At 41.5% G+C, this 22,151-nt stretch overlaps 1 protein-coding gene across 1 annotated transcript in view; it reads left to right on the forward strand.

Annotated features, from left to right (window-relative positions):
- The first annotated feature begins 15,254 nt into the window (after positions 1-15,254).
- The window catches only part of HERC6 (HECT and RLD domain containing E3 ubiquitin protein ligase family member 6), a 52,867-nt gene continuing 45,970 nt past the window's right edge, over positions 15,255-22,151 (forward strand). The window contains exons 1-3 of the mRNA XM_032400795.1: positions 15,255-15,991; positions 18,090-18,249; positions 20,527-20,603. Of these exons, the coding sequence (XP_032256686.1) occupies positions 15,793-15,991; positions 18,090-18,249; positions 20,527-20,603 (436 nt within the window). The 5' untranslated portion in view covers positions 15,255-15,792. The remainder of the gene's footprint in view (positions 15,992-18,089; positions 18,250-20,526; positions 20,604-22,151) is intronic.

A 22,151-nucleotide genomic window follows, 5' to 3' on the forward strand; every position in this document is an offset into this window, starting at 1 on the left:
AGACATTTAATTTTATCCAAATTCCCTTCTGCCTTTGTTTCCCACGTCATTATTATCCTCATTTTACAGCTGGGAACATGGAGGTTCAGAGAGATGAAGAAATTTACCTAAAATTACAGGGCCAGTGGAGCCAGATTTTGAACCTGACAGTCTGACGCCACAGCCCACACCTGTCTGTGCTGAAGCATAGTGCCTAGACACAGCTGGTGATCCTAACATTAGCTTCTCAGCCAGTTGGCTAAGCTACAAAGACTACTCAAATTGTCCTCATAAACTTCCAAACATGTTGTGAACACGGACATCATTCACCTCGGGATCAGACAGCAAAGTTATCCAGATTCAAAGCAATACACCTTGATCTGTGGTTGGTATATGATGAGTACTGCTGGCATGATGTAGGTGCTCAATAAATACTTACTTATTGAATGACTAAATGGATCATACCAGTCACACCATCATATACCCTTTAATTGGGTTATGAATATTTTCCCATATAATTTCTCCATAATTCAGGGTTCTCTCCAAAAATACAGAGTAAAGGATTTCCTTCTTAATTCATTCTCTGTAGTCCAAACAATCTGATCATAAATGCATGACCTTGACAGCCATCCATCTATCCACTGTACACCTATTGTTGACCGAGCTACAGTGTTTCCTGCCTTTGCCTTAATGGACTCATTTTTCTCTGATGACCATGCACACCAGCATCCCTTCTGTCTTCTCTCCTTTCATAGTCAGGCCTGTGCAATATTTCTCTCTCTGATGCTCCACACAGGCAGGTGAGTTTCACCGGTTACTCTTACTGTAATTGTTACCTGTCACTGCTATACCCAGCAAGACTTTCTCTCCCAAGCCCAACCTACACTACTGCAAGAGGTCTTGCCATCAATTCCAAACTGACTGATTTTCAGAAACCATTTCTATCTGAAGTAAACTCTCTCATCATAATCAAAAGTAGTCCTTTTCTCTTTTATGAAAATATACATATTCATTGCATATAGTTTCTTAGATTTCATATAAACCCCCCAAATAACTATTAACACTAGATGATATTTAAAGAGCCTATACTACTAATAAAAATGAATAAAGAGCCCATATTACATGTTAATTGCTGAGTTAACACATTACATTACTATTCCAATTTTAAGATGAGGAAATTTCACCAGGGTGTGAAAAGACTTTCTTAAGATCCTTAGCTGGTATTTGCGAGTCTGGATTTACATCCAGGTCTATCCACTCGTAAAGCCAGCCATCTCTACCACTGACAACACCTTTTTATTTATTTATTTCATTTTTTTAAAGATTGATTTATTTATTTTGAGAGAGAGAGAGAGGGAGGGAGGAAGGGAGGGAGGGAGAGTGTGCTCACGAGCAGTGGGGAGGGGCAGAAGGAGAGGGAGAGAGAGTCTTAAGCAGACTCCCTACTGAGCACGGAGCACTACTGGGCTGGATCTCCCGGACCCCCGTGATCATGACCTGAGCCAAAATCAAGAGTCTGTCTCTTAGCCACCCAGGTGCCCCGACAGCATCTTTTTAAAAGACCAATTAGTATTCTGTTGTATAGCTGTACCAAAAGACTCAGCAGTGTCTTCCCTACTATTGGATTTTTAGGTGATTTCCAACTTTTAATATTAGAAATGTCAGTTTGGGGGTGCCTGGCTGGCTCAGTCAGTAGAGCATGTGACTCTTGATCTCGGAGTTGTAAGTGCTTGCCCCACACTGGGTGTAGAGGTTACTTAAAAAAATAAAATCTTAAAAAAATAAATAAATGCAGTTTGATGAACATTACAGTTAAGTATTTTCTTTGAAGTAAAAATAGCATTATCTTTTCTCTTGAGTACATAAGTAATATATGCTTACTATAAAAAATCAAGGAACACATGAAATTGTAAGGGAGAAAGTAAATATCTGAAATTCTACCATCTTGTAATAGCTACCATTAACATTTTGCTGATCACAATTTTGTGTCTTTTTTATGTATACCATGTATAATTTTACATAAGTGGAATCTTATGTCTCTCCCTCTTTTCTTCATTCCCTAACTCCCATTCCAACAAACGCTTTACATAGAAGTAAACAGGAGGTTCATTGTTTATTTTACAAAAATGGGATTGTTTATTTTATAAAAACAGAAAAATCACTTCTCTCCAATGTGCTCTTTTAGCTTAAAAATAAATCATGAAAATTCCTCCAAGACTACTAGTATAGCTCTAACTCACTCTTTTTTATGACTTATTAATATTCCACTGGATTTGCCACAATGTCTTCAATTATTCCCTATTAAAGGAAATTTCGTTTAGTTTTCTTTCTTCTTTCTCCTGCCAATCCAAGAATGTTGTAAATAACATCCTTATACAAATATCCTTACTTACAAATATGCCCTTACTTTATGGACTAGATTTCCCAAGGTTACTGTCTTGTGTGACTTCTAGACCTGGGCCAGGGGCTGGCAAGCAAACTATGGCCCATGAGTCAAATCTGGTCTGCTCCTTCCCCTCCATTTTTGTATGGTCTATGAACTCAGAATATATATATATATATATATATATATATATATATATATATATAATTTTTTTATTTTTATTTTTATTTTTTTAAAGATTTTATTTATTTATTTGACAGAGAGAGACACAGCGAGAGAGGGAACACAAGCAGGGGGAGTGGGAGAGGGAGAAGCAGGCCTCCCGCGGAGCAGGGAGCCTGATGTGGGGCTCAATCCCAGGACCCCGGGATCATGACCTGAGCTGAAGGCAGACGCTTAACGACTGAGCCACCCAGGCATCCCTATATATATTTTAAAGATTTTATTTATTTATTTGTCAGAGAGAGAGAGAAAGCGAGAGAGCGGCAGACAGAGGGAGAAGCAGGCTCTCCACTGAGCAGGGAACCTGATTCAAGACTTGATCCCAGGACCCCGGGATCATGACCTGAGCCAAAGGCAGACACTTAACTGACTGAGCCACCCAGGTATCCCTGGATTTTATATTTTTTAATGGTTGAAAAAAATTTAAAAAGAATAATATTTTGTGACACATGAAAATTATATGAAAATTCAAGTTTCAGCATATAAATAATGTTTCACTGGACCACAGCCATATGCATTTATTTATATATTGTCTGTGCTATTTTCATGCTACCATGTTAAAGCTGAATATGTGACAAGAATATACGGACTACAAATATTTGCTCTCTGGCCCTTCAGTAAAAAAAGTTTACTGACCCCTGACCTAGGGGAGTATTTAAAGCCACATTAGAAAAGTACATATATTGGGGTACCTGGATGGCTCAGTCAGTTAAGTGTCTGCCTTCAGCTCAGGTCATGATCCCAGAGTCCTGGGATCGGGTCCCACATCAGGCTCCCCACTCAGCAGGGAGTCTGCCTCTCCCTCTCCTCCCTGCTTGAGGCTATCTCTCTCACTATCTCTGTTGCTATCTCTTGTCTCTCTCTCTCAAATAAATAAAATCTTAAAAAAAAAAGAAAAGTACATATATTGATTATTCCCTCTGTATAAAACTATTTTGATATTCAGATTTCAATAATTATCAGCATAAGTATATTATCTGGGGTGACAGGAAATACATTCTCTGGACAGGTTGCAGGTAGGATATAGGACCTTCGCTTCTTTAACTGTCAGGTTCAGCTTATTCCTTCCTTCTTCATGTCTTCCCACAGCGCCTTTTAGCCGTCTAGGGATGGCCAGGCAACCAGCGGCTACTCTGCACCCCTGCTAAAATAAGCAGGGACTAGATGTAAGAAGCAGTGGAGAAGTGTTAAGTGAGCAGGATAACTGACTCATGACTAATTCCTGGCAGAATCAGCAAGAGGATACTGGATTGCAGATACATTACCTCAGCCCTGAACAGAAAAGTGTGCATGAAAATGTAGTCAAGGAAGAGGCCAATGGAAAATAGACATTTTTTTTTTATAGTTAAACACAGAGAAATAACTGATTTCCCTTTCCTGTAGAAGTGTTCATAGAAACGGCTGCTGTGATTAAAGCTACCCTTGAAAAAAGGAAGCAATTAGCTTAGGAATTTACTGGGAAGTAGGAATCCCAAGAGGCAGGAAAAATGAGTGTAGAGGAAGACCAGTCAACAGGTCAGAGGGGGCAGTGTAAGAATTTTCACATTGCAAACTCTGTCATTTTTGTTTAAGTAAGAAGCTTATTTGTTCGGTTAGAAGGAATGTCCTAAACCCTAAAAGAGAATAATTTCTCCTTTTCCCTTTGTATTCTACTGGATCTGTTCAGTCAGTACTCAAGTATCCATGGGGTGGTGGTTCTTGTCTAGGCACTGGGCATTCCGTGGTGGCAAAGTAGACAGAAATCTTGCCTTCACAGAACATGCAGTCAGGAAAGGAGAGAGAAACCGTAAGCACAGTAAATCAGTACCTTCTATAATATTTAGAGCTTGATAGATGCAATGGAAAAATAAAGCAGGGAAGGGATGGGGTGAAGGAATAAGTCTAATCTTTTATTTTTTTAGCTCTCTCTCTTTTTTTTTTTTTTTAGTTTCAGAGGTAGAATTTAGTGATTCATCAGTTGCATACAACACCTGGTGCTCATTACATCAAGTGCCCGCTTTAATGCAAGTCACCTAATTACCCCATGCCCCCACCCACCTGTCCTCCAGCAACCCTCAGTTTGTTTCCTAGAGTTCAACATCTCTTATGGTTTGCCTCCCCCTCAATTTTCATCTTATTTTTCCTTTCCTTCCCGTATGTTCATCCGTTTTGTTTCTTAAATTCCTCATATGAGAAGTCATATGGTATTTGTCTTTCTCTGACTGACTTATTTCACTTAGCATAATACACTGTAGTTCTACCCATGTGGCTGCAAATGGCAAGATTTCATTCTTTTTGATGGTTAAGTAATAGGAATAGGTGTAATCTTAAATAGAGAGGTCAGGAGAGGCCTCTGGGAGGTGACACATGAGCTCCAGGCACATCAGGGATGAGGACTCCAGGAGGAGAGACTGAGGGTGTGCGTGCTGGAGATGAAGCAGTCCCAGCTTTGTGAAGGGACTGTAAGGAGTCCCGTTGGTTAATGGGAAGCAGACAAGAAGGAGAATATTTAGGAATGGGGTCGGAGAGCTGAGGGGCTGGTGGCTGGATTGCACAAACAACATGAACTTTGGCTTTTACTTTGGGTGAAATTTTCCCCTTAAAAGTGGAGATCTGGGATACCTGGGGGGCTCAGTTGGTTAAGCATCTGCCTTCGGCTCAGGTCATGATCCCGGGATCCTGGGATGGAGCCCCACATCAGGCTCCTTGCTCAGCAGGGAGCCTGCTTCTCCCTCTCCCTCTGCCTGCCACTCCCCCTGCTGTGCATGCTCTCTCTCTCTCTCTGACAAATAAATAAATAAAATCTTTAAAAAAAAGTGGGGATCCAAGGGGCGCCTGCCTGGCTCAATTCAAAGAGCATGCAACTCTTGATCTCGCGGTTGTGACTTTGAGCCCCATGTTGGGTGTAGAGATTACTTAAAAAAATTTTTTTAATCTTAAAAAAAAAAAGTGGAGATCGGAGATCTAAGATCTGAAATCCACTCTTAAATCTCCGTATCTTCTGCCACCCTGTTTTTTCCCTAATCCTCCATCCTCACGGACTCTAGATTATCTCTGTAATACCAGGGCCACCGCTAGGGGGCACTGAGTGAAGAACTTGCCTCCCAGCAAAAGTTAAAGGGGTGCCAAGAATCTCCATAGTTACTGATTTTCCTTATGCCTCAGTCTCTGAAATGGCACAGCACAGCACTGTGATTGATCCCCATCTTCATTTTCAATTTTGATATTTTCTTCATCACGGAATTTTGGCATTAGTTTTGATATTTAGAAATATTGCATTAAATGTTATTTGATTACTTAGGCTTTTTGGCATTCTCTCTCTTAAATATTGTGTCCGAGGTGTGTGCCTCATCACCTCACCCTAGGCCTGCTCCTATGCTCTCTCTTCTCCCTGTTTCCCCAGCGTCAGTCTAAACCAAGGGTCTGTAAACAGTTTCTGTAAAGGCCAGATAGGAAATATTTTAGGCTTTTCAGGCCATTTCTGCCATTGGAGCAGAAGAGCTGCTGTCGGTAATAAGCAAACAAGTGAGGGTAGCTGTGCTCTAGCGTGTTGGAGGAGGTTATGGAGAAGACAAGACCTCCAACTGACCTAAGAGCTGGAACCAGGCGGTTGGAGGCTCCCCACCGCATCCCCTGTCCTTGGAATGTCTGTTCTGCCCACCATTCCCACAGTAGGGGCCATTTTTCAAGGATGCAGCCTTGAGAGAGTAATGTGTTGCTAAGAGCCTCTGGACAGTATATGTGACTGAACCCAGTTAACTTCTCTATATAAACTTCTGAGATACTGGTGGACAGGTGTGGCGATCTACTCATCTTGCAGCTGCCCAAGAGAAGCCTCTTATGTAAGTTCCTTTGCTTATGAAACCTGCCACCTACCAATCTGAAGCGGTCTGCCTCTTTCTTCCGTCTCCCGCCCTCCATGGACAGGGACCCGTTTCAGATATCCTCCAGGGAACTTCTGAGGTTGAGAACCAACACAGTAAGTAAAACTTCATGAATGGATACAGAAATTAGGAGTTAACGTAATTTTCAAAGAAAAAAAAAAAAGAAATTAACGTGTTAATTTTCATGTATCCCAAAATACTATCCCCCCCGCCCCCACAATCATTTAAACTGTAAAAATCATTCTTAGCTCATGGGCCATACAACAGGACAGCAGCCCAGATTGGGAAGACTTCATCTGAATTGTCGCTAACCTGTGAAGTTTCTTTCAAAAGTGGTTTCTCTCTCTTCCTGTAATTGCTCAAGGACCTGCAGTTCGCCATGCTGAGTGCAGACTTTCAGGGCCTCTGTGTTTGGCCCATGCTTTCCACTGAAACTTTTCTTCCTCTCCTCCACATTCTGTGCAGGACCAGATCAGTCTCCCTGCTGTCCTCTACACAAACTACGTACATTGTTTGCTACCTGCTTTTGATCCTGTTGCTTTTTCTCTCTGGGATCTGCCCTCCCTTCCCTCTCCAGCATCCCTTTTCTGGCTCCATCCCCCACTAGTGGCCTCTTTTTCTCTGCACTCCTACTGCAGCTGACTGTAATGCCCCCATTTAGTTCTTAATCCTAACATATCCTTGTTTTCCTCTGTTTTATATGTGCACATATTATGTTTCAGATGGGATTCGTTATCCTCTGTAAACCCTTCAGAGTGCCGCGGGCACAGCTGAGTACCTGGTAGAAGCCTGATGCTCATGAACCGATGAACTCGGTCTAGGATTATTATATCTTCTCTTAAAATAAACCTTCAAAGGTTCAAATGGGACTGATGACATTTTTAGGACATGCCCTCTGAATCTGGGAAGGGGTCCTCATTTTGACTGGATGTACAGATTATATCCCTGTGATTAGTGGCTTAGTGGCGTTTTTGTGCCACATGATTTCTAGCTTGTGATCTCACAGCTCTCTTCTTCTTTTTTTTAAGATTTTTATTGATTTATTTAACAGAGAGAGAGAGAGCACAAGCAGGGGGAGCAGCAGAGGTAGAGGGAGAAACAGGCTCCCCCTGAGCAGGGAGCCCGATGCGGGGCTCGATCCCAGGACCCTGAGATCATGACCTGAGCCGAAGGTAGACACTTAACTGACTGAGCCACCCAGGTGCCCCGGAGAAAGGATTTTAAGCTACTTTATAAACTACTTATAGTGAATATTTCTTTAACAGAGAGTGACTTTTTTTTTTTTTCCATTAGCGAGGAAACAATTTTGTTTGGATGGAGCCTGAAATTTGGAAGGAAATATTTTAAAGTTCTACTTGGGAACTGAGAAAATGAGAGCAAATGTCTAGTTTTTCATTTACTGCAAGTGTTACAATAAGAAAGCAAAGTTACACCATTGTATTGTCAGCTCATCTGACCACAAGAATATTTTACTTCTTAGCATTACTCCTAAAATAGAAGAAAGTGATGAGTAAATAAAATGAGACCCCTGCTTCAAACAAGTGGGTCTTAGAAGAAACAATTCCCAGCTTCTGATGCAACAGCCTACTTCTGTTGACATGGATGTGAGGAAATTTTATTTATTTATTTTTAAGCAGTCTCCAAGCCCAGAGTGGAGCCCAACACAGGGCCTGAACTCAGGACCCTGAGATCAAGACCTGAGCTGAGATCAAGAGGCAGATGGTTGGGGAATCAGGGTGGCTCAGTTGATTAAGCATCTGCCTTCTGCTCAGGTCATGATCCCAGGGTCCTGGGATTGAGCCCTGCATCAGGCTCCCTGCTCAGCAGGAAGCCTGCTTCTCCCTCTCCCACTCCCTCTGCTTGTGTCCCCTCTCTCGCTGTCTCTCTCTCTGTCAAAAAATAAATAAAATCTTAAAAAAAAAAGATTTTATTTCTAAGTAATCTGTACATCCAACGTGGGGCTGGTACTCACAACCCTGAGATTAAGAGTTGCCTGCCCCATCAACTGAGCCAGCCAGGCGCCCTGCAAATGTTAGCATTTAATTCGATACAAAATCATCAAAATTATGCGGTTCCTATTTTATAGCTCTTGTATGCACGTGTATTTCATCTTTATCAGAACTGAGGAAACACTGAACAAAAGTAGCTCAATCATTTTATTCCACTTCTCGGTATCTATATATTCTACCAATCTCTAATTTCGGCCTAATAATAAGGAAGGACTGAAAAGAAAAGAAATTATGGGTTGCCCTGTCTTTCCTATTCTTTCTGTGTCATTATTTTCAGCATAGTGGTTGGCTAATACTGAGAAGTAAGGGGAGTAAGAAAGAGTGTGATAGGGTTTCTTGCTTGTTTGTGTTTTTTAGAATGCAGTTGCCTTCTTTCTGTGTTGGAAGCCCAAATTCTGGTTTCAACAGCAAGTGTGGCCTCCAGGAGCCGTCAGTGTCCTTGCTTACTTGTTTGTAGACGCAACCTGCTTACCTTATACTAGCTTTGGGTCTCATCGAACTCCCACACATTGTGAACCCAGTGGAATTCTGTGTTCATAGTGCATCTCAAACACTACATACAAATAGGGCAGCAAGGAATAGCAGACCTATTGCACACATCTCCTCTGCTCACATGCACGCTCCAGTGTTCCACCAGATTTCACTCATGAAACACAAATTCAAACGTAAAGTTGTTAAGAATTTCAAGGTAATGACAGCGGAGTATTAAACTCAGCTCAGGGCCTTCTGAGAGCAGAGCCCTGAGTGGCCCACATGACTGGCCACACACCCGTGAAGTGTGTACTGCCTGCCACGTATGTTTGCACCAAATGTTTCCAATTCCTTGCTACTTGTGGAGAGACTGTTGCTACCAATTCTCTTCTGTCCTTCTTCCTTGGTAACAGAACCCCATTTTTATCTGGAGTTATAAGGTGCTCAGCTAAAAACTACATTTTCCAGCAGCTTCTGCCACTACTATAGCCGTATGAAGAAGTTCTGGTTAATCAGACGCGTGCAGAAATGTTGTATGGGATTTAGGGAAGCAACCTCATTTCTCCTTCCAAGCTGCTTAGAATACAGCTGTGACAGCTAGGACTCCAGCAGTCATCTTGGAACATGAGGTAGAAATTAGGTTCTCTAAGGAAGCAGATGGAAGGTGCCTGAGTTCCTGAAAAATAATGGAGCTGTCACATGAGCCCTTGACAGCTCACCTCAGGGCTTCTTGTGTGTGAGAGAAACCAATTTGTATTTCAACCATCATTCTGTATTTAAACCATTATTATTTGGCCGCTTTATTATATGCAGATGAAGCTAATCCTAATTTACAGGTAAAGCTGCACTAGTTCACATAGGTTAACAAGTTAAGTTAAACTATGTTTCAAATACAATCCTTGGTGGGACACCTGGGTGGCTCAATTAGTTAAGCGTCAGCCTTCAGCTCGGGTCATGATCTCCGGGTCCTGGGATTAAACCCCATGGCGGGCTCCCTGCTCAGTGGGGAGTCGGCTTCTCCCTCTCCCTCTGCTCCTACCCCCTTTCCTGCTCTCTCTCTCTCTCAAATAAATAAATAAAATTAAAAAAACAAAAACAAAAACAAATACAATTCTTGGACAGTCCCAATAACCCTTGTTATTGGGTGGTAACATATTTTGAAGCCCCTGGCTTGAGTGGCAACCATTTTTTTTTTTAAGATTTTTTTTTTTTGACAGAGACACAGCGAGAGAGGGAACATAGCAGGCGGAGTGGGAGAGGGAGAAGCAGGCTTCCCGCGGAGCAGAGAGCCTGATGCGGGGCTCCATCCCAGGACCTTGGGACCATGACCTGAGCCGAAGGCAGCCGCTGAACAACTGAGCCACCCAGGCACCCCGAGTGGCAACTATTTCTAGGATTAGAGGCACTTTTCCTCTTTCTTCCCAATTCAGGGCTATGTTCTGGTGCTCTGAGATCGCTACAGTGTTATAATGCAATGTGTTAGAATGACAATTATAGTAATAATAGGATAACATGTGAGTATAGCATTTTATTTTTTTCTAAGTAATTTAAATACCAATATCTTTCAATGAGCATGGGAAAGAAAATCATTAAAATCCTTGTGAATAATTGTAAGACTACCTATAGAGAAGAGATGTCAACCATAAGTCAGCCAATCAACCATGAAAAATGGTTGCTACCATTAAAGAGATCAAGTTGACTAATACTGCCATCTAGAGTTAAAAATTAAAACTACCATTTCTTACCTGTAAGGAAACTGAAACATCAGGGTTTGGATAGGTCAGCTTTTTTGGTTTGTTTTTGGGTTTTGTTTCTAAATTTTTATTTAAATTCCAGTTATTAACATACAGTGTAATATTAGTTTCAGGTGTACAATATAGTGATTCAGCACTTCCATACATCACCCACTGCTCATCAAAGCAAGCACACTCCTTAATCCCCATCACCTATTTAACCCATGCCCCCCTCCCCTCTGGTAACCATCAGTTTGCTCTCTATAGTTAAGAATCAGTTTCTTGGTTTGCCTCTCTCTCTCTCTTTTTCCCTTTGCTTGTTTGTTTTGTTTCTTAAATTCTATATATAAGTGAAATCATATGGTATTTGTCTTTCTTTGACAATTTCACTTAGCATAATTCTTCTTTCTCTGCTAAATTTCACTTAGCATAATACTCTCTAGCTCCATCCATGTTGTGCAAATGTCAAGATTTCATTATTTTTTATGGCTGAGTAATATTCCTCTGTGTGTGTGTGTGTGTGTGTGTGTGTGTGTGTGTGTGTATGCACATCTTCCTTATCCATTTGTCAGTCAGTGGATAGTTGGGCTGCTCCCATAATTTGGCAATTGTTGATAATGCTGCTATAAACGTTGGGGTGCATGTATCCCTTTGAATTAGTATCTTTTGGGTAAATACCTAGTAGTACAATTGCTGGACCATAGGGTAGCTCTATTTTTAATTTTTTGAGGAAACTCCATGCTGTTTTCCAGAGTGTCTGCACCAGCTTGCATTCCCACCAACAGTGCAAGAGAGTACCCCTTTCTCCACATCCTCGCCAACACCTTGTTTCTTGTCTTGTTAATTTTAGCCGTTCTGACAGGTAGGTCAGACTCATACCGGCTATCCTAATTGTCTTGTCCATTCGTGAAGAACCAGAGGGCTGGACATGCAGTGGACATGTGAGAGCATCACGACTAAACACCAGATTCACCAAGACTGTGAAGCTGAGAGCTGGGTATAAAGCTTAGAGATGTCATAACTCTCTCGCTACCTCTAAGGAGATTCTGGAACTCTGGAGTACATTGTGTGGAGCTAGAAGATGAAACCCTCAGAGCAAGAGACAGGGTGAAGAGATACAGAGACATGGAATCATTAGAACATTGAGTTCTTGTTTTCTTTTTTTAAGATTTTATTTTTAAGTAATCTCTACACCCAGTGTGGGGCTCAAACTCACCACCACGCCAGCCAGGTGCCCTGACATTAAGTCCTTGTTGACAGCAATTCCTGAAATCAGCCATACTGATGGACTTTTTAGTTACGTGACTGTCAGGAGGGGCTAAGTTATGCTATCTGTGTAGTAACACCTCCCAAAAGCTCAGGAATTTAGAACAACAAAGACTGATTTCTCACTTAAACTACATAAATTAGCTACAACCCTGCTAGGCTGTTGGTTCCAATCTGGGACCCAGGATAATGGAGCAATCTGTATCCGGAAAATCACCAGTTGTTGTAATAGAGGAAAAAGAGAGGAGGAAAAATAAGTATTGACCCTTAAGCCATCTGCTCAGAAGACATTTCCGGCTTGCATGTCATTGGCCAGAACAAAATCACATGCTCAAGTCTGATGCCATAGAGCAGAGAGGCAAATAAAATATTTTTAATAATAATAATAATGCAATCTACAGTAAATTTCCTTTTTGCTTAAAAGAGCTTAAGTCATATTTTCTGTCACTTGCAATCAAAAGAATCTTAACTGAGAAAAGTGAGGAAAGAACTAAATTAGATATTTTCTAAAAGATTTATTTATTAATTCGAGAGAGAGTGCACTTACAAAAGAGTTGGGGGAGGGATAGAGGGAGAGAATCTGCAAGCAGACTCCCAAGGTGAGGCTCAATCCCACGACCCATGAGATCATGACCCCAGCCGAAACCAAGAGTCTGTCGCTTAACTGACTAAGCTACCCAGGCACCCCTAAGTTAGATATTTTATATAAAATCGCCAACACATGGTAAACATTCAATAAATGGAGCTATCATTTTCAAGTGCATGAACACAGATGAATTGAGAATTATATCTTTCTCAAGCAATAAAAGTATGACCAGCTTCTTTAATTTGCATTAAATTCACTTTTATTGCATTTTATTCACTTATCTCACATTTTATTCACTTATCTCACTAACATTTATTGAATTCCTTTTATTTTTTTATTTTTATTTTTTAAATATTTATTTATTCTAGAGAGAGCGAGCGAGCATGTGCAAGCAGGGTGAGGGACAGAGGGAGAGAGAAAATCCTGAAGCAGATTCCCTGTTGAGCACAGAACTCGACGGGTGACTCAATTCTATAAGCTGGAGACCATGATGCTAGCTGAACTCAAGAGTCAGCCACCCAGCCACCCAACAGGCACCCCTCTTGAGTTATTTTTATGTGTCAGACGCTGTGCTATGTGGTGGGGACACAATACATTTACATGTTAGCCCTCTAGTTGATTTGTTTTAAAGAAATATTTAATATGGGGCACCTGGTTGGCTCACTCAGTTAAGCATCCGACTTGTGATTTGGGCTCAGGTCATGATCTCATGGGTCATGGGATTGAGCCCCATGTCAAGCTCTGCGCTCAGCAGGGAGTCTGTTTGGGATTCTCTCCCTCTCCCTCTGCCCACCTGCCCCACTAACGTGTGCATGCTCTCTCTCTCAAATAAATAAATCTTTATTTTATTTTTTTTAAAGATTTTATTTATTTATTTGACAGAGAGAGACAGTGAGAGAGGGAACACAAGCAGGGGGAGTGGGAGAGGGAGAAGCAGGCCTCCCGCAGAGCAGGGAGCTCGATGCGGGGCTTGATCCCAGGACCCTGGGATCATGACCTGAGCCGAAGGCAGACGCTTAATGACTGAGCCACCCAGGCGCCCCAATAAATCTTTAAAAAGGAAAAAAAAAGAAATAATACGAGGGCTTAGTGTCTTATGCTGATGATACCAAACTCTTAAAATTTGTGCCTGAGGAAAGTGATAAATATTTAGGAAATTACTATTACAAAAAAGGTTATATATGGTACATACTGAAGTGGACCCTAAAGTCTGAATGCTATTCATTTATTCACCACTCATCAACTCTTTTGTCCAATACATATTTATTAGCATCTATCATGTGCCAGGCACTCTTGAGATCAAAAAACAACATTTATCCCTGTCTTTAGAGAACTTAAAATGTAGTAGTAAGGAGAGTGCAGCTGCGAGTATATAAATGGATGCTGTAAATAATAAAAATAAAACAGTAATGCCAATGATGGCTAACATTGTCATAGTCACCAATGACCTCTTTTGCCAAACCTAAAGATCAACACTCAATCCAGATCTTGCTCAACAAGCAACTGAGAGCGGTGATCATTTCCTTGTTCTTCACCTGCTTAGTACACACCACCCTTCCTGGATTCCGACGTCTGTTACGTCTGTTACGAGCTAGTCACTTTTACCTCCCACTGAGTGATCTCATTCAGCCATCTGATGACTGATTTCTCATTTCTATACTGAGGACTCCCAATTTTATGACTGCCCCTTGACTTCTGTGCACAACTCCAAAATGGTTGATCTTATTGTGTCCTTATAAAACAAGCATCTTACAATTATTACTAGACTGGACTCCTGATCCACCAGCCCCAACATGGAGCCTCCCTCAGGGTTCCACATCCCAGGAAAGGGAACCACCGTTCACCCAGTTGCTCAGGCCAACCTTGGAATAATCCTAATCCCTTTCTTTCTTTTCTCCTACGTCCAACCTGTCAGCAAATCTGTGTACTCTTTCAAAACATCTTGTAGTCCCAAGGTCATCCTTCAGACCTGGCCTCCTATAGCAGCCTCTCCTAACTGGCTTTTCTGCTTCCATTTTTGTTCTACTATATTACCATAGCCAGAATGAATCTTTTTTTTTTTTTTTTAAGATTTTATTTATTTATGTGACAGAGAGAGAGAACACAAGTAGGCAGAGTGGCAGGCAGAGAGAGAGGGAGAAGCAGGCTCCCTGCCGAGCAGGGAGCCTGATGCGGGGCTTGATCCCAGGATCCTGGAATCATGACCCGAGCCGAAGGCAGACACTTGACTGACTGAGCCACCCAGGCACCCCCAGAATGAATCTTTTAAAACTGAAGTCAGATCATGTCGCTTCTCTGTTCAAAAGCTTCCAACTGCTCTCCTTCACCCTCAGCCTCTAGATATGAGCATGACACATTCCCTCATTTTTATGTCCCCTGGGCTCTCTGCTCAAATGTCACTTCATCCAAGAAGTGTTCCCTGAAATCTTATCAAAAAACACAAGTTCCTGGGGCACCTGGGTGGCTCAGTCAGTTAACTGTCTGCCTTCTGTTCAGGTCATGATCCTGGGGTCCTGGGATCCAGCCCCACCTGGGGCTTCTTACTCAGTGGGGAGCCTGCTTCTCTCTCTCCCTCTGCCCTTGTCCCCTGATTGTGTTCTCTCTCTCTCTCTCTCACTCACTTTCTCTCTCAAATAAATAAAATCTTAAAAAAAAAAAAACCAAAGTTTCTTTTGCCCCCACCATCTATTACTTTACTGTGTTATTTTATTTTGAGTTGCCACTTGACATTATACTAAATATTTACCTCTTTACAAATAGGAGAATATTAGTCCCAAGAGGATTTTGCATTTCCACTGCCAAAAACAGCCTAGAAAAAAAGAGTAGGCACTCAGATGCTTATTAAGCACTCTAAGCACTCCAGGCATCATCCCGGCATATTCTGTTAAATTACCCTAAGGTTAGATTTGCTGCCTTACCCGTCCACATCGCATTGATGTGGTAGCTTCGTTACACTTGCCCAAAGTCACACGGCTCATGAACTTGCTTAGCTAGTATCTAAGTAAATGCAGGAGCTCTTCCTCTGGAGTCCCTCTCTGCTCCTCAGCACTGGGTGCTCACGTTTGAGCCCCAAAAGCCATTGGCCGGGACGTCAGGATGACTAAGGGTGCCAGGGCGTAGGTGGGGTGAGGGGAGTTGGCCTCCAGGGTGAGATCAGAGCCGGGCTGGTCCACCGGGCTTCCCGGTTTCTGCTAATCAGCACACAGCGGTCATTAGCCTCTGAGAGCCCGTACGCGCGGCGCGGACAGACCAGGCGCAGGCGGCGGGGCGCGGGAGCGGGATGTACCTCTACTGGGGCACCAACCCCCGAAGACCTCTGCGCCGGAGGCAGACCGGCCGGGATGGCTACGAGCTGCAACAGGCGGCCTCCGGGGAGCGCCACTCGCTGCTGCTGCTGAGCAACGGCGAGGTGCACTCGTGCGGGGACAACAGCCATGGCCAGCTGGGGCGGAGGGGCGTGCAGAGCGAGGAGCAGCCAAGTGAGTGCGGGACAAAGGCGCGGGGCGGGGGGCCAGGTAGATGCGGGTGCTGGGAGCCCCAGGTCCGCTGGGCCCCAAGATATGGCGAAACGATGCTCTGTGCGTGAGCGCAACTTCGTCAGTTTCGTTTTCCAGAAGCGCAATTTGTTTCGGTTTCCACTTCAGCTTAAAAGCGAAACTGAGAGCGGAACCTAACGGGACAGCGCTCTTTTGAAGAGACATGGTCCCTCCCACTAAGCCTTTCTAGACCAATCCCTGCCAGTGCGAATCTATCTGGAATAGTGACCTTCCAAACGTGGTTTTGGGTGGGACATCTCTAACTCTCTCAGAAATACCCCAGAGCATCTATTTTCCCTAAAATTAAAAGTATAGTACCATTTTTACCATTACTGATTATTATAGAAACACAGGGAAAGAAATTGCCTATAATTCCAATACCCAAAGACAACTATAATATTTTGATGTATTTGCTTTTTTACTCTATTATACATTTACTTTTATAAAAGCATGTCATTATATAGTTTTGTGTACACAGTATTTATACAGTTCTATAAATTGCACTCTTACAAAACATAATATCATGAACATATTGCCCTTTAATTATGTATTTTTTGAAAATAACATTTTAAATAGTTGCAAAACATTCCAGGCTTTGACAATACAAGTTAATGCTTCTTCTTTGGTGGACATTAGGTTTTTTCTTCATTAGGGACTTTTATAAATAATACCGTGATTGCCATTATTTGAAAAAATTTCTGATTACTTACTTAGAATAAATACCAAAAATTGTGTCTGGGAGGAAAAATTTCTCTTCTATCCTGTTAGTTCTTGTTCTGAAGGCGTGCAAACTAAGCGGACAAAGATTAACCAAAAAAGTATACAATTTTATTAATATTTTATGTGCACAGGAGTTCACAGAAAAAAAAAAAGGGGGAAACTCAAAAGTGGTTAAACTCAGGGACTTATATTGCATCTTAGCAAAGAAAAGGGAGTTTGGGCTTTGAAGGATGATCAGTTGTGGGGAAGTGACTTGGAAATATATGGGGAAGACTAATGGAAGATGAGGGTTATTTTGCTAAGGGCTGTCTATGTAGACTCATCTCAGTGGCAACTCCAGTGATAAGAGTTCCTCTTCTCTTTCTGGTATGGGAGAGAATACCTTTACAAGGGAAATTTATGCCCTACTTTTAGGTAACTAAAGGGAAGGCAGAGAACTCTTCCTGCATCTGTTGATTTTCAGTTGCCTTTGGCGCAAAATAATCATTCTGCCAAAGTGGCATATTTTGGGGTGGCATATCCTGATCCACTTTAGGTGGAGATGAGGGGCAACATGATACTTGAAGTCAGATTGTTCTCCAGGAAGGTGATATCAGTCTCTACCTTCATGAGTGTATGAATCTTTGGGACGTTTTTTATTATCCCATAGTTTGAAAATAAATCATTGAAAAGGATAAGATCATAAAGGTTTAAAAAAAGAAAACTGAAGTGTTAGCAAAAACTTTACTCGTAGTGATATATTTAGCTCAAAACCTCTAATAATTCAGAGACAAACACTTTGGGAAAACCGTTTAGATTGACTTTTAGGGATCATGCTATAATGATCAGGTTTTCATTTGTGGGTGCCTTTGGCCATAAGAGGAACGTTACTGCATTCTTCTTTGTGAGAGGACCTGGCTTCTGCCTCTCCCATTCATGGGGAAGGCTCCCTGCCCATTTGCTCCTGATAAGGGATTGACTATTCTCACTGTTCAGGGCTGGGAAGTCAGAAGAGTAGAGTGGAGGCCATTCCATCTTCTCTCTGTCTCCCCTGGTTTGGCTACCATCATCATAGAGAGGTCATAGGCCAAACATCATAGTCTGTACAAGTTGCCCTCCTCCATGAAACTCATCCTTTGGAATGGCAACCACATTCCCATATAGACAGTGGAACTCACATTGAGCTGCTTTCCTTCACACCTGCAGTGTTTATGTCAAGCCTTGATTTGAAAGTCCATTGGAAAAGATGAGAAATCCGAGTGACCCTTCTTTTTGAAGAAAGTAAACTTGTTGCTAAATTAATAATCTTCTGAGGTGTTTTGTTTTGTTTTTGTTCCTGAAGAACCAATTCGCGCATTGGAAACTCTACGTGTTGATCTTGTGAGCTGTGGAAAGGAACACTCTCTTGCTGTCTGTTACAAAGGAAGGGTCTTTGCATGGGGGGCTGGTTCTGAAGGACAGCTGGGAGTTGGAGAATTTAAGGAAATAAATCTTATACCTAGGTAAGTATATTTCCATTCATTCATTCATTCATCCAGTATTTTTCAGTTTCATGTGCTTGGCGCTATGCAAGATGTCAGGGTACAAAGATGACTATGATAAACACAGTCCCTAGCCCCAATGATTATAGTGTAGTGAGAGAATGAGACAGGAAAAAACTTCTAACATCAATTGTTACTCAATTAGGGTCCTATGAAGGAGAAAGGCAGGGTGAAATGAGAACATGTGACCCTTTGATCTACATAAATCTTATGTATTGGAAATACTGTGGTAAATAAATAAATATAAGATATATAAAATATAAAATACACATAAAATATCAATAAAAATAAAATAAATATTATTTTATTTTATTATTATTTTTAAAGATTTTATTTATTTATTTGACAGAGAGAGACACAGCGAGAGAGGGACCACAGCAGGGGGAGTGGGAGAGGGAGAAGCAGGTTTCCTGCATAGCAGGGAGCCCGATGTGGGGCTCGATCCCAGGACCCTGGGATCATGACCTGAGCCGAGGGCAGACGCTTAACGACTGAGCCACCCAGGCGCCCCAATAAATATTATTTTAAAGTAAAAACATTAAATAAAAGATACAGAAAGCAATCTTATCTGAACTTCATTTCCGACTAAAGCCAAGTCTCCTTGAAAACACAGCTGCCATTAATAGCTTGGAGGGAGTTTCCTATGAATTCAGTTGCTGTGAAGACAGACTGCCCAGTCAACATCAAAAAACCCTATGGAAACTTCCATACTCTCCTACTGAAGTCCTAAATCCCCTCCTTTTTGCTAGGTTGATATATTTAAGGTGATTCCACAAATTTTCCATTACTGGGAGCTCCCCTCTGTACATGTAAATAAGCCTTGGTTTTTCTCCTGTTAATCTGTCTATTGTCAGTTAATTTGTGTGTCCCGTATCAACTGGATCCATACTGGAAAAGGAAAAGTTTTCCTCCCAACATAACCTTTTGGTCTGTTTTAAGCCACTGGATTCTAATAGTTTAAGTAGTAAGACGCGGGGTTGGGGGGGGGAGGGGGCGGGGGGGGGAATCATTTCCTCACAAACAGCTTCCTAGGACGAATGATATGACAAGCAGTCTGAATTGTGTGTTCATGAATTACATGTTTAAGAATTTTTAAAAGCATGATTTTTAATACTTGGAAGTTACTCTTTGTTACGTCTTCTGGTTTTTAATTGTGTAAGAGAGTGCTGTGGCTTTGGGGGACAAGTATTGAACTTGGAATGAAAAGATGAAGGTTTGAGTCTAGTTCTACAACATGATATCTATAATGTGATTCCCTAGAGCAAACCAGAACTCTGAGTTCTACTAGGTTCAACCATATGAAATTGCTGATAGTTATGTTTTTGATCCACAAAAATGGCCATTTAATAGGATTCAACCTAATGATTTCTTTATTGCATAGGGCTTAAATCAGGTGATATAAATAACAGTGTTCTATAAATTCTAAAGCCCTGTGTCATATGTGCATGAAGAAATTTTTCTTTTAAGCCAATAAGTATGGAATAAAAGTTAGTACATTATATACTGCATTAAAAGTCTAATAAAAATCACTTTTGTATTATAACTGGATTTGGATTTAGATTCTGCTCTGTACCTTTATACATGTTGATGTCATGTTAAAAATAGTTTGGGGCGCCTGGGTGGCTCAGTTGTTAAGCGTCTGCCTTCGGCTCAGGTCAGAATCCCAGGGTCCTGGGATCAAGCCCCACATCGGACTCCCTGCTCAGAGGGAAGCCTGCTTCTCCCTCTCCCACTCCCCCTGCTTGTGTTCCCTCTCTCGCTGTGTCTCTCTTTGTCAAATAAATAAATAAAATCTTTAAAAATAGTTTGAAGGCTTTGGAATAAGGGTACTACAGAAAAATAAGAAAATAAAGTTATTTCTGGGGAAAATATGCCCAGGTTACCGACAATCCTGAAAATGATGGATGCACAAATGCAGACTTGTTGGTTTGACAGCAGTTTCAGACAAGTAACTACTTAAAATTACTGAAGATTACATGCCAATCAGGAAAATCACCATCACTGTGGTGTTTCTGAATACTACCAAACAGCCTTACATATCTGCAGTCATCCAGAGAACTATTTATTCTATTGTAAAAAACATTAAAATAGCCCAGTTTAAAAAGAAAAGAAAAGAAAGGCAGAGATAGTTATTTCCCTAAACCAAATGTATTACCTGGGATTGTTTTAACATCTGTAGTTCACTTGGTGAGCCACTCTAAAGAAGGATTCATAGATTTTGTATCATTTTTATTACAGGAAGATAAAAACTCTGACTGGTATAAAAATTATACAAGTTTCCTGTGGACACTACCATTCCCTGGCATTATCAGAAGGTAAAAAAAGGGTTCTTGGATCTTCTAAGTGTCATTACAAAGTAATTTTTTTGAATAAGAATGATGCCCGTTGATTTTTAATGCACTGGGGCTCATTTTAATGCATTTAGAAGTTTTTTAACTCTTTAGATTTCATAAGCTGTATTGTTCTTCAATTTTTTCCCTATTTTCCTTGCTCTTATTATAGTCTAAGTAGTGCCTAATTCATATCAATGCCATAAAGGGTCATCTCTGTTCACATGACCTGATCTGACTCTCTCAGAATTTAATAACAGATTTATCCGGAACTTTGCCCTTTATGCTGAATGGTTGCGTGTACCAGCAAATTCAGATAGACTAAGGTCTATTTGTCTTTTTTACTTAGATCAAAGAAAGAAAAGTCAAGATATCAAAATTATGACTTTACATTTCTTCTACTAACATCTCCATCCTTTGTCCAGCATCAGTCAAAATGTTTCAATGAAGAGTGTTGCAGAAGAAAAACTTTTCTCCTATCCTCTTTGGTTCAGTACCTGGGAGTCTGCAAATTTAAGTGACGGAAGAGATTGACAAGAGAAAAGGCACACCAGTTTTATTATTTTAGTGCACGGAAGTTGACAGAAAAGAAGTGAAACTCAGGAAGTGTTTAGACTTGGGGGCTTATGAGCCGTTTTAATGAGGGAAAGATTTGGGCTTTGCAGGATGATCGATTGTTGGGAAATACATGGGACTTGGAAATACATGGGGGAAACTAAGGGAAGATAAGAGTTATTTTATTAAGGGTTATCTTAATAGTGAAGTGTGGTGATGACATAACATAATAAAATAAAATTTTAAAAAAAGGGGGGTTATCTGTGAAGACTCATGTTGAGGCAGACTCTCCATCTCTGGTGATGAGTCACTGCCCCATCCCGGGTGCAAGAGAAGAGGACACCTTCACAAAGGGAAATATATACCTTACCTTTGGGTGGATCAGAGGAGGGCAGAGAACTTTTCCCACACTTGTGGATTCTCAGTTGCCTTTAGCTCAAAATAATCCTTGGGGTGCCTGGGTGGCTCAGTCATTGGGCGTCTGCCTTTGGCTCAGGTCATGATCCTGGGGTCCTGGGATCGAGCCCCACATCGGGCTCCCTGCTCCACGGGAAGCCTGCTTCTCCCTCTCCCACTCCCCCTGCTTGTGTTCCCTCTCTCACTGTCTCTCTCTGTCAAATAAATAAATAAAATCTTAAAAAAAAACAAAAACAAAATAATCCTTATGCCAGAGTGGCATATTTTGGGATGGCATATCGTGAGCGCCTTCCAGGGACACGTAACGTTTACATGTCCCCCAGGTGACGTCATATGCGTAACGGCTGCTGTGCCTCAGGGATTCTGGACACTTCCCGGTTGCCGTCTGTGCACCAGCTACCACGTGAGAGGCTTTACGCCTGTAATCTCATGAAATCACTTAACAAACACAGAAGCTGCGCATTATTTGTATCCTCATTTTAGAAATGAGGAAATTTGGGCTCAGAGACTTTCTGTGATCGGCCTAAGGTCACACACTAAGAAATAGAAGTGAGATTTGAA

Source organism: Phoca vitulina, unplaced genomic scaffold (genome assembly GCF_004348235.1).
Source record: "Phoca vitulina isolate PV1807 unplaced genomic scaffold, GSC_HSeal_1.0 scaffold3, whole genome shotgun sequence".
Classification (NCBI taxonomy): Eukaryota; Metazoa; Chordata; class Mammalia; order Carnivora; family Phocidae; genus Phoca; species Phoca vitulina.